At 41.2% G+C, this 18184-nt stretch overlaps 2 protein-coding genes across 2 annotated transcripts; both read right to left on the bottom strand.

Annotated features, from left to right (window-relative positions):
• Window positions 1-476: 476 nt before the first annotated feature.
• Window positions 477-4368, bottom strand: plek2 (pleckstrin 2). The gene is made up of 9 exons (XM_061083453.1): window positions 4315-4368; window positions 3951-4115; window positions 2937-3121; window positions 2732-2823; window positions 1939-2126; window positions 1693-1794; window positions 1127-1210; window positions 799-877; window positions 477-604 (listed from the first exon to the last, which is right to left on the bottom strand). Exons 1-9 carry the CDS (start codon window positions 4366-4368, stop codon window positions 477-479), a joined length of 1077 nt encoding a protein of 358 aa, XP_060939436.1.
• Window positions 4369-7522: 3154 nt separating this feature from the next.
• Window positions 7523-18017, bottom strand: LOC133015928 (tandem C2 domains nuclear protein). Its single transcript, XM_061083217.1, has 12 exons — window positions 17950-18017; window positions 17266-17337; window positions 16987-17187; window positions 15771-15917; window positions 15144-15223; window positions 13798-13867; window positions 13115-13215; window positions 12342-12458; window positions 11870-12061; window positions 9320-9434; window positions 9036-9235; window positions 7523-8488 (listed from the first exon to the last, which is right to left on the bottom strand). Exons 2-12 carry the CDS (start codon window positions 17327-17329, stop codon window positions 8366-8368), a joined length of 1410 nt encoding a protein of 469 aa, XP_060939200.1. The 5' UTR covers window positions 17330-17337; window positions 17950-18017; the 3' UTR covers window positions 7523-8365.
• Between the last annotated feature and the right edge of the window lie 167 nt (window positions 18018-18184).

Raw genomic sequence — 18184 nt, 5'->3', positions numbered from 1 at the left:
TCAATCAAACACACATATATATACAAGCCAAAGTATGATACATTTATTATCATATCACTTTTTTCAATGATAAGATAATGTATTTACTAAATTAAACTCAAGTGCTTTACTAAATAAGTGTTAAACTGGACCAGTAAATGTACTTTGAACCTATGGTGTGGAGATTTATTAAAAAGTCAACATGGAGAAAGAATTAAAATTGTTTATTTTTAACTTAAATCACAAAATCATTGCTACAGTTGTTGGACTTTTAAATACATTTAAATCCTCCTTGTACAAGGTTTTAAATATAGAATAATCTGTTCATTTCATTTCTAATTTGTTTGGGTGGAGATTAGATCCACAGACGTGTTATGTCATTTAAAATCTCGGGCCCAGTTTGGCGCTACAGTACATTCATGGAATGTGTTATTTAAGTTTTCTCCAGAACTTATGAAAAGTCTGGTTGAAATGTTGAAATGCTGAAATGCTGAAGTCTACGTCTGCTCCCTGATGGCGTCTATCCAGTCCATCTTCTCCTGATTGGTCGGAGCCTGGATGAAGTAATGTGTTTCGCCCTGAGTGATGATTTTAAACAAGTTTCCTTGAATGTTTCCGCTCACACCTGCACAGAAGGAAAGAAAAGGAAGGAAAAGGACAGAATTCGATTAATCACCATGTAGGTTTTCACAAGCAAGAAATTGGATTTGTTATAAAGTGGAAAGTAGAGTTTTTCCTTCTTGTACTATTCTTAGTTTTCTCATTGTCGCCACAACAAAACCTCAACGTGTGAGTTCTAACATGTCCAGGTTTACTCACCTGAGGGAACTCCGTTATCGTTCAGAGACGACACCAGGCAGCTGCGCAGAGAGAAGCCGCCGGCCGGGCTGAGCTCATCCTGACAGGTGACACAAGACAGGAAGAGGATCAGACTGAAATGTTATTACTTATATTATTACTCATATTATAAGTATTATGAGTATTAAGAGTTATGACATCACCAACCTGAAACAAAAAACGTTTTTTTCTGTAAATAAAATGCACCTTTGTAAGTTTTGACCACAGACCACATAAATAACCAGGTAATATATTTTCTTGTGATCTATTGCCTGTTGCTGGTCCCTCATATTATGGTCTGTAAACTCACCTTGGTGGGGTCATAGTAGTGAAGGAACGCTGGTTCTGAACGCAGCACAAACAGTCGCACCTTCCAGTTCTTCCTTCGGTGTCCCTGAAGATTATCAAAGTTTTTATTTGACTTATTCATTCCAACACAATGTCAAGAAATAGAAACACCTCAAAACTCTTCACAGTTATGGTCCCATGTTCCAATAAAAAAGATTTTAGCTTGTACAGCTTTTTGGGTATTTAATAAACTAACACTTCATAGATCAGGTATAAGCCTGAGTTTGTAATTTCTACTTGATTATAATCCAGTTATTTATCCATTTAGTAAAAGGTTTCAAATAAATACAAATATTGAATGTTGAAAATGGAATTTATTTTTTTATAAACATGTGTGAGGAATCCTTGATCCAACTTACAATTGGTCAAATGTGCGTTTGCTCTTTCAAAGCAACCTGAAGCTGTTGTTATTAATGGTTTATAACTGATTTATTAAGCCTCACTAAACAATGAATTAGTAATATCTCCACACTTGTATTAATAAGGACTTCCAGCATGTTAACACAGAGCTGAGAGCGTGTGTGTTACCTGTTTGAGCAGATATCCTCTCTTTACCACTTTCCCACTCAGCTCGACTGCAGACATCGACGTCTCTGACTTCACGCTGCCTCTCTTCTTCAAACTGTCAGACTGGGATCAAACACAAACCAGACGTAAACCAGTAGAATCAGCCTCCGCACGTTAAAGCAAGGAATGGATTAACTCTGAATATAGTGTGTAATGCATCCAATACAGAGGAGTCAGGGGTCAGGGGTCAAACTCAGTGGTACTCACAAAGCCGTACAGCGCAGTGGAGTCGTCCATGAACTGCTGGGTGAGGCCGGCGGTGCGGAGGGCCTCCACGCTCTTGATTCCCACAGGCCGCAGGAAACCCTCGTCCTGCAGGGCCGAGGCCAGCGTCACGGCGTCCACACGGGTCACGGCCAGCTGGACGAACACCAGCCAGTCCACCACGGCTGAGCCTGCCGGGACATCACACAATTATACATGTTCACATTGTATTCTGATAGGGAATCAGACATAAGGCTCACTAAGAAATACACTACAAAGATTAGAATGTGCAGTATCATTGTTTTGGAGATTTAAATATAAACGCAGTACATAGAGTACTACTACGGAAGCGTATTGCATTCACTTGAAAAATCAGAATAAAAATAAAAGCATGTAAAAAAATGTTTTCAAAAAAACAGGATTTAATCTCGGAAAAACAGGAAATTCACTTTTTTTTTCAAGTGAATGCAATATGCTTCCGTATACTACAGACATTGACAGAGAGAAAATATTTTTACATGCATAAAAATAAATGACATAAAGAAGGTATGAATAGATTTGTATGAATAAAAATATAACGAACTAAAAGCAGAACTATTAAAGAAAAGAAAATTCAGACAGAAATTCAGACATTACCTCTGTAAATACACAGACAGAGCAAGTATTTGTACTGTATGTTTTCATATAATCACCAATCAAATGAAATACAGCGAACAGTTCACCTCAGTTTTTAGCTTAGTGAGGAGACAAACTATAACTGAGCTGGAGATGAGTTGAGAGAGTTTCCCTGTGTCACCTGAGAAGCAGTTGCTGTAGGTGCTGCCCTGCTCCATGTGGCTGCTCATCTTGATTCCACTGTGAACATCGTACATGGAGTCCAGCACTTTACTTCAAGAGAGAGAGGAGAAGAAGCAGGATTGAAGTGTTTAGAGGTTTGAATCTGGTCATGAACACACGTGTTGAGTCAGTGGAAACACCTCAGATCAGTGGGAGAGGTTTACCTGAGGTCTATGTTGTGTAACCGTGGCGACGCAGGCTCCTGCTGCTCCGTCACCTTCCCTCCGTCAGACTTGCTCAGCTTGAGGCCGGCAGCCGTGATGTCAGCGGCCCACTCGTCTCGCTCCTCTCGGGAACAGGCCTCCAGAAAGTGAGCCGCCCCGTTCGCTGTCTGGAGCTTCAACACCAACTATTGAAAAACATATTTTATATAGATTAATATTCACATAACCCCGTGTTTGCTTGTTTTTCTTTTGTCCATGTGTAAAAAAATAAATTTTGAACTTACACTTTTCAACATTATGTCTTTTTTGGGGTAAAAGTTAGATTTTTTTAGTTTAATCAGGAATTATTTTGAATCTAGATTTTAGAATATTCATCATAGAGTCAATTTCCTTTTGAGAATATAATTGTTATCAATCAAAACGCAACATGAGAGGAGATTTTGTCTGGTGAAGACTCAGGACTATATAAGGTTCTTTGAATGTGCTGAACCTGACTTGTGCTTGTTTCAGTTTCTTTGTACTGCTGTTGGAAATCCAATTATTTATTTTATGGGGAACAAATTCTCCAAAGTTGGAAGATGTTTGAACTCAGGTCCTGACAGAACATTAACCTGAGGCCACTTCTTTTCTCCTCCAGTGTGGTTTCTACCAATTAAAACATAAACACAGGGAAACACTGAGAAGAGAAGAACGTGTGCTGAGTTAAATCTATAACCTCAGGTCAAATCTGTCCTCCTCCTGTGTGCTCTATATTATATCATCTATATTATGACTATATCCTCCTATGGGTCTGTCTCCTGATTCTTTAACAAAGAGACATCTGTAAATATCCATATCCAAGTGTTTGAATACCAAAAACATCACAGAGTAATTTGAATCCATAGAATTAAATAGGTGATTTCAAAATACGTTCTCACAGAAAATGTCTACATTGTACAAATAAAAAGACTTTAAAAAACAGTTGTCTGGAATCTTTTTCTAATCTTTCGGTGTTTGAATCTGATAAAAACTCACCGGACGATTTTCATATTCCAGAAAAGGACAAGTCAGCACACAGTCCTTCAGCGGGATCTTCCCTCGCTGACACGAGTCTCTCCTGCCTCCTTCGTATTTATAATACAGCAGCTTGTCTGGTTTCAACACAAACCAGCGAGCCTTCCAGTTGGGCACAATATGACCCTGGAATTAGAGACGATAGAACAGTTATACAATCTTTATCTTGATCACAGTGTTAACATGAACGTTATGGACTTCTGTTCTTTTATCTCAGAACCTGAAGAAGCCAGAAGTCTTTTCTCTCACTCTTTGCCGCACAGACTCAGTCAAATCTATATTTTACAGCATTAGTATTTGTCAGTGCTTCACGAGAATCTCTCACCCTCTTCACCAGGAATCCTTCTCTGAGAACCGTGTTGTTCTTGTCTGCCTCCATGACGTCCAGCGACTGAGCTCTGCCTGTTCCTGCCTGCTCAGGTTATAAATGTTGAGATGAGATTTTTTTCCCCCCTCAACTAAATGTGTCACACTGTTCACACCCTAACACACACACACACACACACACACACACACACACACACACACACACACACACACACACACACACACACACACACACACACACACACACACACACCTTGCTCAACATTGGAGTGGGCGACCCAGGCACTCCTGCACTTTCCTCCCTTAATCACACGAGGGTGCAGTGACTCCTTCTTCGTGGAGTCTGAGGTTTTTTTGATGACGACTCATGTTTCCTGGAACGTTTTTTTTACTTTTACTCAACACACAATTTCATTCTCTGTCATTTTCAGCATGAGAAGAATCCACATCCTGCAGGAAACAGCCTCCGACCAAAGAGCTTTATTCTTTTTTCATCCCATTTTGATGAAAAACTGTCAACTTCTTTGTTCATGTTAATTCCTGCAAAGTGCACATATGGAACCTGCTTGATGAGAATCCGGGGGGTGTTGAGCATGAAAGAGGATTGTTACTGAGACTCCTGCCTCCTGCACAGCTTACTTATTAATTCCTTCTTTTCCTGGTTCCTGGTTCTTGCATGAGAAAGAAAAGGAGAGTCTGTCCATGCACTCCAGCGTCCTCTCGTGTATTTCATATATGTCGTAGGTTAAAGTTATCTTGTGTGTCTTTTATCTATGTGCTTGTGTTGCCTTCATTTGTCATAAATAGCACTTTGGCTCAACTCCTATTGTTTTTAATGAGCTGTATAAATAAATGTTGACACTCAACCTCAACTGATTCACACTTAGTCATTTAATTTACTCTCCTGAAAGAAGGTTGTGTCACATTAAAGTTAAAAAACAATAATGATTATAATAATTAGATCTTTAGAGTTGATGTTTACATCATCATCACTGACATCACCACCAGGAAATATTAAACGGAGGCGGTTAGACTTTATTATGACCCATGATCCAGGAACCACATTTGATAGGTGACTCACAGGTACACAGTCATGTCTCACTGGGTCACTTGAATCAAACTGAGTTATACGTGTTCATAACAGAAAGCCACCAGCAAGTAAGAACAAGTAAAAGTGTCTGCTGTGAAAAAGGCTAAGTCTTCACTATAATCGTTTCTCCTTTCTATGGGATGAAAATATGAACTTTTAACACGAGAAAATGACTGTAAATAACTGTTACTAATTCAAGTTAAAAGCTCATATCTTAAGTTGAGGTGAATACTGTAAATTCCTGCAGTTTTCGTCTATGTTGCCTCCAAAACCCAGCAGGAAAAAGACGGGACAGATGATCCTGATGATGAATCTGTATAAAAACCTTCATGCATGAATCTCTTCTGCATTCTTCAAGAGGTAAACTTAAAAACTGGCCAAGCTGATCTGCTACAATGTCGATATTAGTTTTGTGCAGATAGCAGGATTTTCCAAAAACTGCTGGACAGACCACCGGGAAACTAACTGACAGGATGTGATAAAGGTCAGAGAAGAACCCATTAGATTTGGTGCGGATCAGAATCAGGGGGTGGAACGTTTCATCACTTCAAATATAGTGAGAAAGGTCATTTTTCAACAGTTTCAGGAATAATTCATGATCTTGTTAAAAACAATATGGCATGTTTTGGGGACTGAGTGAAATTGTCACATATCAAAGACGTTTCAGCCATAAAACTCCATGAGTTAGATAATATAAACATTCTTTGGCAGTGTACTTGCAGGACTTGAGAGAAGATTTCTGAAAAGATTACATTTCTGTCAGCAAGTTTGAATTTGTCTCAGAGGATCATATAACATCATACCAACCTTTATTGTGGATGAAGCCCAGTTAAGGATCTTCAATGTGATGGGAGTGAGTTCTCCTCACTGCTGCGGACCCCTGGACCCCCCCACTGTGTCTCCACAGTGAGGAAACCTGCACACGGAGGCATGTGCTCATTAGAAAACTGGAATGTGTTGCAGTCTCTTTTAGGCAAACAGCCAAACGAGTGTCAGGAAGAGAATCTGTTGAACACATAGAGGAAACAATAACCCAGAATCCTGTTTGTGAGACTCAAGCACCTTCGCTGAGCTGAAGTCAAACAAACTCCTCGGCGCTGAGAGCCCAGCGATAAGTGGAGGCGTGTCTGGAATGCCCTCTGTGTAACATTAACCATAAATCAAACATGAATTACGTCAAAGGAGAGATGATGGTTTTTTGGCACGCCAGGATGTGGAGGCCTCTGACGCAGATCAGCTCGCGTGCAGAGTCCGGTTGTCCTGGTCACACACACTTCAAATGCAAACACTCGCTGGACTCTGTTTTCTTGGTCCACAGACTTATTGTTCGCTGGGCGTGTGTTTGCGTGAGTCCACGTCTACAGCTGGTGACACGGAGCAAGTTGTTACTCTCATTCTTCACGAGGCCGAACTGGAGACAGGAATCCGTCCGGGATGATACAGCTGAGGGGGTTTTATCACAAATACAACAAACTTTCCATCCTTTGGGCTCAAAAGTGATGATTTGAAAACCTTACGATGGTTTAAAGTTTTGTTTTATATGTCACAACATGGACACGTGGAAAAGAAATAAAACTCCACACTTTCTAAAATTGCTGCAGCTCATTTTTCGGGGGATTTTCAACTACATATAACTTATATATGTGAATTCCATGGTTATTGCTGGGTAGTTGAGGATGAGATTGCCAGCACAGAGCATCAGATTGTCTTTTAACTGAAAGGTGAAATCGAAAAACAAGATGTTTGCCTTGAGATTTCTCAATCTGTGGCCTCTTCAATAAAGAGGGACATGGTCACACAATGGTTTATGGTTGTTGACCCACTTTACAAGTCCTGCACACTGGGTGGATTGGGTACTTATTGCTGAAGACGGCCGTGGCCTGGTTTTCCTCAAAGTGCTACAAACGAAACACTGAAGAAACTCAATGTGTCCTACATGGTCACATTTAAACGATTAAATAAATGTGCCATTGTCTCGTTTACTAGATTCTGCAGAAAAAAAAAAACACTTAAATAATCTACTTCTTTAAATAAACACACTCACACTCATTTCATATTATATCTACTTTATTTGTCAATGTTTAACATTAAATACATACAAAATTAAAGTGCTTTGTATAAAAAGCGTACAGCTACGTATTGGTACATCTGCTGCAGTGTTGCACAGTAACATGACGTCCTATAGATCTACCTCAGCTCTTAGAGAACTGAAGGATGAGTCGGCTGATTTTCTATGTTTTCTGTATTTGTCAGTGAATTCCATGAAAAGACCAAAACCGAGAGTGAATCGATCAGAGAGCTTTGAGCTGCTGAGCTGGAAACACAAGTGGTTTTCCTTTGTTTCAGTGGAAATCAGCATCCTGCGTCTGAAGGGGTTCAGCCCAGTGTTCACTCCCATTGAAGTTAAATTTACCTGAAGAATAGATTCTCCAGATATTTGACCCACTTTTAAAGATTATGTGGAAACGACTGGGTGAGAAAATCAAAAAGAAACCGACTTGTGATGGCTTTGGTCTTTTTTTATGGGTTTGTTGACAATAAGAAAACATAGAATTGGCAGAAGGATCCTTTCAGAGGAGTTTTATACTAAAGTTTTTATTACAGTATGTTTGGCTTTATCGTCACTTTCTCTGTAAACTGACCTTCACTACAAATATGTGACTTACAAAACACAGCAATATGTACAGCTCAATTAATGCTAGTTAAGCAATTGTTGTTTTAGAAATGTTATTTTCTGCACCAAAAACCTCTTGAAAAACTTTGATCTAAACCTCTAATTACAAACAATCACCTGCAGCACCTCCATGGAAACCAGTTCTCCCAGTGAGCACGTCCAGTGTTTTACAGTCTGGTCCATCTGAGTCGACTGTGACTGTGGTCCGCTCGACCGGAGCAGCAAGCAGACGCAGCCTGACCCGAGAGCATCCACAACACGTAAAGAGGAAGAAGAGGAAGAGGTTCAGGAAGTGCGACTGGGTTGGCTCAGCCGGTGCCAAGCTGTCACCACCTTCTCCGGGTGAGCCATCATGTCCTTCCACCGCTCCACGGCCTCGGGTCCAGGGCTGTCGAGTCCCAGCTGGAACTGAGAGGAACAACCACAAGATCATCTCAGTTTGAATCGACTTCAAAACACCTGAAAACCTTTTTATAGAGTTGATCTCACAACATGATTCAAAAGGAAGAAATCACAGAATCATCCTCTTGGAAGATAAATGAAGATTCACTGACTTTACTGAGTCAATTTACGGTTACACTTCTTTTTAGCACATATAAAGTCACAAATAAATCTAATTCACATAAGAACCATGATGTGTTCGACATGTTGCTTCAAAGATGATATTTCTTCATTTGTGCCGATGTTCAAAATGTCAACATCCTCCCATTATAACACCGGAAAGCAAGAAGAAGTAAGTTATTTGTTTTTGAAGCTTTTAATTAATTGCAGGAAAGATTAAAGACTTTAAAACAGTTTTAAACCATTTCAACTTTATAAGTTACAGATTTACGAGAAATTGATTTACTGACGGTATTTTACAATCAAACTGATAAAAAAGTGACTTCTTTTATTGATCTCAACCATAAACGGGAGTAAAGTAAACATATAAGAAGTGTTTCCTCCTGTAGCTCACCTGTCCCAGACACTGTTTCCTCCGGACCGAGCTGCGGCTGTAGAGTTTCACCGTCAGCGAGCAGGCGTCGTCCAGCGTGGACAGTTGGAAGTGAAAAGTCTCCGCCCACTTACACTGGCCCCCAGAGGCCTTCATCACCCGGGTCTTCTTCTTCATCAGCACCTGGCCCAGGTGGTGCATCTCGGCCTTGACGAAGAAGGCTTCAGACGGGCAGAGGAGAGGAGGTCAGAGTCAGCGGTGACACAACGGATACTCGTTCAGACACCAGCTCCCATCACACCTACCTTGTGTGAGCGGTGAGGAGGACGCTGGGAGGTTCTGAGCGGCGAGGATCTGGAGCTGGATGCGACCGTTGACCGGCTGGAAGCAGGTGGTGAGATGCAGCTCCGCGTGACAGACCTGAAACAGCAATCAGTTACATCTTCATGTGCAGTTCAGATTTCATACACAACCACAGCTCGTAACTTTTTACAGTTTTTTGGTTTCTCTAAATAAAAGATAAATTAGAACCTGAACGATAGATATTTGGGAAGTATATCCATCAATTAACATCTTGAAAAGGAATGAACAGATTTCTAAGTGGTCACTGAGCAAAGAAGTTAACGGCATCAAGAAAACATTCCTTCAGCTACTGTTCTTCAGAGTGTGAAACCACAATGTTTCTGCAGATATTCACGTGTCTGCCTCTGGAATGCATTAACTTATAAATAAATATTTATATATTTATGATATATTATAAATATTGGACTTTCCCAACAGCCACAGTTGTAATCGTCTGCTTTGTGCTAATCAGCAAATGCTACTACTGGAAATTCAATCCATTATCTGTACTGCTTATTCTGTTCAGGGTCACGGGGAGGGAGAACCAATACAAGCTGACATTTAGAGGCGGGGGTGCACACAGGACTGACATGTAGAGACAAACAACCCTTCACACTCACACTCACACCCACAGTCAAGTTGGTGCAACGGTACCTGGAGGAAGCTGGGTCATGCAAACAACCAGCTCCTAACAGAAAGACCCCGGTCGAACTGGGATTCGAACCAGGAACTTTCTTACACAACAATAAAAAACTACTCAATATAGTGTTATTATTTATGATGTGTTATTATATATGAGTTGAAGTCAAGTAAAGGATGTTAGGGAAGTTTAAAAGTTTTTTAATGTATAATCAAGATTTTAGTGTTTCGATCTTCCCCAAATATGTAAATCGAAGCAGATGATGTTCAACACGTTTTTCTTGGTCATATTTAGTTTCATTAATTCAAATAAAGACAATTTCTGTGGTTTTTCCAATGGAGGAAATGGTTGAAAGTGTCTTTCAACAGACTAATTCTTCATATTATAAGACATAAAAGTGGAGGACCTTCAAAAAACAACTTCATATAAATGATTTATTTAATATCATAACAAGCTGATATCCCCTTATTGACTAACACAATCTATATGTTACCATGGAAGTGATTAGTGTATCTGCTCTTTTATGTTTGCACAATGCCGAGTGGTTTTAATCTGAAAACTGGGAGGTAAGAGCTAAGATCTTGTTTCTTTTTCTCCCTCATAAACATAACTTTCTTACTGCTACCTTCTTGATACTGGAAATGATATCTGCTTACTATCAATATGTTAGCATTTTACAGTCCACCCTCACAGAGCTGCGAGCCCAGCAGACTCCTCTGCTTCTTCCCAAAATGCTGTTGATATTTTTCTACAGACGTTGAAGGTCTTTGGCCCCCGAGAGCCTCCACCGAGCCGTCGTGAATTGGACACTTTGGCTCTTTTGTGTGAAATCACCATCCGGATGAAGCCGCCACCTCTGATAATCGATGGATGATTCACCGTCTGCACTTCACATCTTACAGTCACTGGGCCAGACGGCTGCCCACTTATCAGCAGAGCCACTCACTGGTTTGAGGTTTGACCCACTTTCCAGCTCTTTCCAGAATCCACTCTCTGGTTTCCTCTCTCCAATAAAGCGCCTGTTTCCCAATTGCTCCTGATAATGAATTCCCTTTCTCTTTCTCCTGTGGTTATGCAACAACACAAAGTTTGGCTCTGCTTCAATCTTACCCAGAAGGTACGGCGGGCCCGTGGGCTGCAATCCGTCTCAGGGGCAGATTTATGAGGCACACACTCGCGTTGTTCGTACACAACAGGCTCGTAAAAGACAGCAGCCAACAGAGGAAATGCTGAAGAGGATAAGTAGTAAAAGTTTGGAATATTCCCACACAGAGTTTTTTCCTCTTGGCCTCAGCAGCTGGACAGTGGGAAATACATCAGCTGCTGCAAAATATATGAGGTCGAGTCACGAGAGGCCATTCAGAGGTCGGACATCGAACCAGGAACTAAAGCCTCAGGTTGGTTGGTTTAGCATGAGTCAGCAAACATTATTAATTTTCCTATTTTCAGTTATTACGTTGCTCTCTGCATTTTAAAGATCAACCTCCATCATCATCAGTTAACGACAGTAGAATATAAATAAAGATTGACAACAACAGGAGCTTTCCAAAAAGTGAAATCCCCCTGGTGGCTGACTGCGGTATAGACCATAAACCCAGCCTCCTCCATGTTAGTGGATGGGACATGTGGCGGACTAAAAAGTTAAAGTACATGTCAAACTGGATGGATTCTGTCATTTTATAGTTCTTATCACACTGAGTTTTGCTCAAGTGCTTCTGGTAAGTTTGGCTTTAATTTGATTTCTGATGAAATTAAATGAGGTTACACATGATTGACAGCTGAGATTGGTCTGAGAGGTCGTGTCCGACTTCAGAGCAGAACCCAGACGTCAGAGCCATGTTGCCGACTCGTCATACGTGAAGTAAACACTCACCGAGGATTTGGACGGAGAGTTGAGGTCGAGCCAGTGGTCCGTCTCCTGAGGACCGAGCTGCCGCAGGGAGAGGACACATTCTGCCGCCGTGCGTTTCTTGGGGTTGTGCGTCTGCAAGCGCAGAACTAACGCACTGCAGCGCAACTGCTGGAGATGAAGCGCAAACACAAACGTCTCCATGAAGGACACGTCCTGAAGACAAGAAGGAGGGGAAAGTAAAGATTAGACTTAGTTTCCACCACTAGACACTCTGTTAATTTAATTTTCAAAGAATGGACATGAGTTGATAGCAAGTAAAGTCTTTCAGGGGTCAAATTGTGATATACAATTTTTAATATAGTCAGATCATAGATCATATTCTTTAATTTAAGGGTTTATAACCTGTGTTAGAATTACAGTTTTGATCATAAACAAACAGAAAGTCAACCTTCAGGTATCTTACAGAACATTCCTGTGTTTCAAACCCCATTACCTGGCTGTACTCCTTCACTGAGCTCTTGAACTGAATGGGTTTGGGGATGGTGATGATCCCTTTAAAACCAAACCTGGGTGGTTCGGCTCCATCCGGCTGAATGTTGAGGTCTGAACACTGGTAAGAAAAGAAGAATAAGAAGAAGTGAGCAGGTGAAAAGATTCGGAGGCTAAAGTTCAGAACAAACTTAGCAAAAGAGAATCAAATACAAACAAACAAAAGACTCCAGAACAACACGATTTCAGTCATTGGTGCAAATACTTTCCACATAACTTGGATGTTATAACTTGGGTCTGGATCCAGAAAAACTTTTCCCCTCATTTCCTAAAGGTGAGTGTTTGTTCTTTTTTACATTTTCACTCATTTCACAGGGAATCATTCATGGATCTTGATGAAAGAAATCAGTTTGCGACCAGTAAAATGAAACCTGACCAAAACTCGAACCTTGGGTGGGATGCTGGTGCCCCTTTTTCATTTATGCTCCTGTTCCTTGAGGAGTAAGAGCACGGCCCTGCACCTCAGATGCTCAACACGTTCACACTGTCTCTGTTTCCCTCGGACTGAACGCTCCCTGTCTCAGCTGCTCTGTGTTTTCATCAGATCACTTCTTTTTAAAAGTCAACCTTTTCCTTCCGAACCGTCCGAGCCAAAGTTAATAGAGCAACGAGAGGAGTGAACAGAGACAGAGGCGCCATTGAGAAGAGTCACAGAGGAGCACAATGGAGGTTCTTGTGTCCTCTGTGCCCCCCCGACCTCTGGGAGTGTAACCGTACCTGCACCAGCGTGATCCACACCTGCTCCAGAGCCTCCTGGTAGCTGAGCCGCACGCAAACCTTCCCCAGCTCCCGCTCGTCCCCAGACAGGGTGAAGGAGTCTGAATCCAGAGGACACAACAATAACAAGCTACTCAACATAGTGTTATTATTAATGATGTGTTATTATATATGATATGAAGTCAATGAGAGGATGTGAGGGAAGTTCAAAAGGTTGTTAATGAATAATCAACATTTTAGTGTTTTATTTGAATCTAATACAATGATGTTCAACATGTTTTCTTTGTGATATTAAATTTAATTAATTCAAATAATCACAGTTTTTGTGGTTTTTCCAATTGAGGAAAGGGTTGAAAGTGTCTTTCCACAAATTAATTCTTCATATTATAAGGACCTTCAAAAAAACACTTTATCTTCATACAAATGATTTATTTAATATCATATCAAGCTGATATCCCCTTATTGACTAACACAACTTTATGTAACCATGGAAGTGATTAGTGTGTCTGTTCTTCTATGTTTGAACAATGCCGAGTGGTTTTAATCCGACTTAGTCACGTCTGAAAACAAGGAAGTAAGAGCTGAGATCTTGTTTCTTTTCCTCCCTCATAAACAATATTAAGTAGATCCAGAATTCAAAGTGTTGTGCAGATAACGTGGAGATAAATGTGTGTGTCTGTTACCCAGGCTGCTTTCAATGGAGCCCATCATTGAGGACGTGCTGCTGAGGACACTGGAGGACGAGTCGAAACGCTGCAGAGCAAACAAAGCAAATCACACGTATAAAACTCTATCGTTTAAGGGAAGTTGTATCCAAACTCACAGCGCCTGTTTTCACAATGCATTGTGGGATACATAAAAGTCAGCGAACCACCAACAACAAGGAGCTCGGCCGACGAGCCTCCTCCTCCCTCCTCCCTGTTCCCCGTAGAAACAGCAGGTTATTTGTTTATTGTTAAATCTATTGCCAGGCTACTGTGACTTTTTATGTTTTCATCACTTGCTACTGTTTGCTCGTCTCGGTGCCAAACTAAACATCTGAACTAATTGAACTGAAACGTGTAAACCCTCTGCAGGTGACATCAAGAGAGGTGAAGGTGGAAACACAGCATATCCTTGTTGTCTCAAACATACAAGATGTCCATGTTCATCCCAGTGAGTTCCCTGACGTTTTGGTATTTTCTGAGGTTCTGGGCGAGACATGTTTGATTAATTGTTTCACACACTCGTCCTCTGCAATTTGTGTCAATTGATATTGAGATGTTGACAAACGGTACCACATCCTTTATGTGACAAAGAAACACGCCCCGACTCTGTCATTCTTTCCTTTAAGGAGATTAAACAGCTCTCGGCCCGAGAGAATCAACAGGTCCCGATCAAAGAGGACCTGGAGGATTAAGAGCTGGAGCGCAAATTTAAAGACATACGAAAGACCAAATAAGACATAGATCAAAAATGTAATCTTTGACAAATTTTATGTTTTACAAAACTTTCTTTATCAAAGGTTTCTAGTGTAAAGTATAGGTGAAACTAATTTATTGGCAGAAATTGATTATGAAATAATCCTGGTGATGTTTTCACTAGTGTGTTTCAACTAAAATGTATGAATTGTTGTTTCTTTACCCTAGAATGGCTCTTTCATATTTAAATACTTTACGGAGGCTGCATGTTTTTCACACTCACAACACCTTTTGAGTTTTTATGACGACTGAAGGTTTCCCCAGGTTCAGCCGCAAAAAAATCAATCAATCAAATGTACCAAGATTATTTCAAGTATTCAAAGTTTTTACTATCCATAGAGAAATCCAGAATAATCTAAACGTCAGTACTTTCAGATGTTGGCCTCCTCCATTCAGTTTCAACACCTCTGGGTGAAATGACCTCAAATCAAAATACCTGCTTGTTTGGCCGTCGGCAGTTTTCCACCCGGCTGCCGGGGAGAGTGGAAACTGTAAAACTATATTTAGTCTGGGTTGACACAGGGTGAGAAACGTTGTGTGAACACAGATTAGATAGAGAGCGCTCTCACCTGTATGTGACTCTGAGGACTGGACAGATCATACATGGAGCTGCTCAGACGCTGCTGGACGCCCGGCTTCAGAATCAAACCTGGGGGAGGGGGGGATTTATTAAACCACCAGTTTAATAAATTCATCAGTAATCACACGTCCATCTGTGGTCGTCTGGTATCAGATCGGGGACACATGTAAATTCTCATCCTTACATTTACAGCACTTTTCCCTAAACAGCTACAAAGATACTGTATCAGGACTCACAGTTATATAGTGATAAACAAATTCAAGACGTTTTACTAATGTATACGTGTGTAAACTGAATGATTATAAAGTTAGCTTCTCAGATGTACAACTTAATGTTATCATAGACTCTTTAAAACAATTGTAATAAGTATATGTATGTAAATGTGCAGGTGATTGATTTCTAACTGGCAAAAAATGTACTTTTACTTTCAATATATGAAATATTACTTTCTTCTTTAATTCATTATTGTCTAAGCAATTAATACCATTTATTTGGAGTGTTCCTTATCCCCCTGTGCTGAGTACGTTTCTGCACACAATCGATTTCTTTACTTATTGTTCTGCAGAAATGATTTGGTCTAAAGCTCTGGTTTCTGTGAGCAGAAGGTCGGGGCTACCTGGGCTCGGAGGACACCTGCGGGTCGATCCGGGGGAGATGTACTCGGCCGTCTGACCCCGATGGAAGCTGGACTCCGGGCTGAAGGTGAAGAGACTGGAGCCCAGCAGCTCGGCCTTCCTCTCTGCGTAGGTGCAGCGAGCGGAGCCTGCAGACAAAGAGCAGGGCAGCAGGTGAGGAAACTTCCATTTGGACCAGATTCCTCTTTCCAGCCACTGAGCTGAAACACTATTCATTTAGAAACAGGATGTCCTGGTCCCTTCAGATTATACCTCAGTAACCACTGAGCTGATTTTAATGAACCTACGAGGTATCTTGGTAACAGTGAGTCTTCAGCGCTCGGGTTGGTTCAGGTGGAGGAAACGTGTGAACCTTAACTAACCCTGTTTGGGGTTAACACGTGTCACATATGTTATTCAAGCCCTAGATGAACTAATGATAAATGCTCATGTGATAATTACAAGTGTCTTTATCTTGCACCACTTTAGGGAATCATCTACACACATAATCATCCAATCTTTTAGCTGACAAAGCCGACAGAGGCCTAATGGCTCGATACATTTAATCAAACAGCGCTAACAAAGGACAATAGAACAGAAACTAGTAGTTTCTCTCCCTTAAGTCAACCAAACCGTGAAATAAGAAAGAACAAATACCGAAATTTCGCACAGTTTTCATAGATATCAGTTTTCTGAATATGCATAAAGATCCGTTTATGACTCCTGGGGAAAAGGGGGAATATGTTGAAGAACACCGTATCTTGCAATGTTAAGATAAGTGAAAGGAAAATCCTGATTCAGCAAACTAAACTCAAAGGGTTCTTCCCAAACAAATATCCTTCTATTGACTGGGATGAAAACTCAACCACCGTCACGGAGGTGTTAAGTTAACAAATGCAACAACAACAGAAAGAGGGAGATCCAGTCTCCTCTGGGAAAGTGTTCACTTCCTCCTCCTCCTCCACCTCCTCTGACGTCTACGTCCTGAAGCCTTGAAGGTGAACTTCTCACGTTTGTTTTTTCTGATTGAATGAATCTTAACGAGTAGCAGCGCCACATTGTGCAGTGAGCGTGTTCACAGACACTTAGATGTAGATGTATTTACCAACCCAACCTTTAAGTCAACACGAACACTGAAGACCGGTTTCTAAAGTTTGCCTCCATGATGATGATATAATGATCTTAGTGGTAGGTGAGCTCTCTGCAGTGGGTACGTACTCTGCGGCCCGGACTGCAGAGCGGGGGGGCGCCCTCGGGGCTGGACGTACGACGCCTTGAAGGTCGGCAGGACGAACGGCACCTCCCTGCCACCGGGGGGCAGCTTGGACAGGAGGTAATCTTCTGTGACCCCCCTCCTCACCTCCTCTGGCTCCGGCCCTGGGGTCAGGGCCTTGATGGGAGGCATCTTCAGTCGGATCACTTGGAAACGGAGAAAAGTTCACAATCAGAAACACAAACAGACCGTGAGAGATGCAGCTGTGCAGAACATCTGCTTACCTTGGGTCTCATAGTCGCCCTTCTGCTTCAGGAAGTGCTTGCAGCAGTTCTTCATGCACTCCATGGCTGCGACTAGAAATAATTCAACATTGCACTTTGGTCAAACTTATGTATTGGTTATTATTGATTATTTTGATCCCAAACATCAGTAAAGCCCCAAACATGATCTGAGATAATCCCACACAATCTCACAATTTGGTCACTGCCACCTAAAGTATTCATTTCATACAATCCCAAGCTTTCTTCCTTCGGTGACTTTAATTGTCATACAAACCAAAATCAATTAACTTAATCCCAAAATGCATTCATGTGTCCAGATTCCAAAAATTCTACAATGTGCAATTACATTTTTTTTAATTGTTTTGATCCCAAAATTGAAAAAGTCACTCAAATCCTTCGAAAACTTATCTAAACAAAGAATGAAATTGAAATGATATCATTCACAACTTGACACCATTGCTCAGTTTACATAAAGACCACAAAATGTTTTTATATTGAATCCCCAAAACTTAAGATTTAAGACATAAACACACTTGATCTCAACTCTTTTGACTTTCATACACTTGTTTTCATTTCAGGCCTATAAAGGAATTCCCTTCAGTGCAAACGAGCCACATTCACAAAACAGGAAACAGCAGCTTCATTACTCCTAAGGAGAAAAAGCTTAAACAACAGTGAAGTTACCTCTGCGATGTTCTTCAGTGAGAGCAGATCCAGTGTGTACATCCAGTGTTGTTCATTCTCACCGGCCGACTGAGGAGAAATGCCTCCGAGCTCAGGTTCACTGAGCACTTCACTCCCAGGTCTCCCTCTGTCTCTCCCTCCCTCTCTCTCCCTCTCTCTCCCTCCCTCCCTGTTCCTTTCTTCTCCTCTCTCACTGCTCGACTCTCTAATTCCCGGACAAACACTTTGTGAGCTT

Source organism: Limanda limanda, chromosome 12, assembly GCF_963576545.1.
Source record: "Limanda limanda chromosome 12, fLimLim1.1, whole genome shotgun sequence".
NCBI lineage: Eukaryota > Metazoa > Chordata > Actinopteri > Pleuronectiformes > Pleuronectidae > Limanda > Limanda limanda.
This window is presented reverse-complemented; position numbering and strand designations above follow the sequence as displayed.

Excerpts from the sequence above, each read along its gene's own strand:
- plek2 (XM_061083453.1), bottom strand. The coding sequence starts at position 4,368 with ATGGAGGCAGACAAGAACAACACGGTTCTCAGAGAAGGATTCCTGGTG. Across the intron at positions 1,795-1,938 it reads CCACTGCGCTGTACGGCTTT|TCTGACAGTTTGAAGAAGAG; the intron begins GTGAGTACCACT and ends GTTTGATCCCAG. Across the intron at positions 878-1,126 it reads ACTACTATGACCCCACCAAG|GATGAGCTCAGCCCGGCCGG; the intron begins GTGAGTTTACAG and ends GTCACCTGTCAG.
- LOC133015928 (XM_061083217.1), bottom strand. The coding sequence starts at position 17,329 with ATGGAGTGCATGAAGAACTGCTGCAAGCACTTCCTGAAGCAGAAGGGC. Across the intron at positions 9,435-11,869 it reads ACTCTCCGTCCAAATCCTCG|GTCTGTCACGCGGAGCTGCA; the intron begins GTGAGTGTTTAC and ends TTGCTGTTTCAG. Across the intron at positions 8,489-9,035 it reads GGAAACAGTGTCTGGGACAG|TTCCAGCTGGGACTCGACAG; the intron begins GTGAGCTACAGG and ends TGTTCCTCTCAG.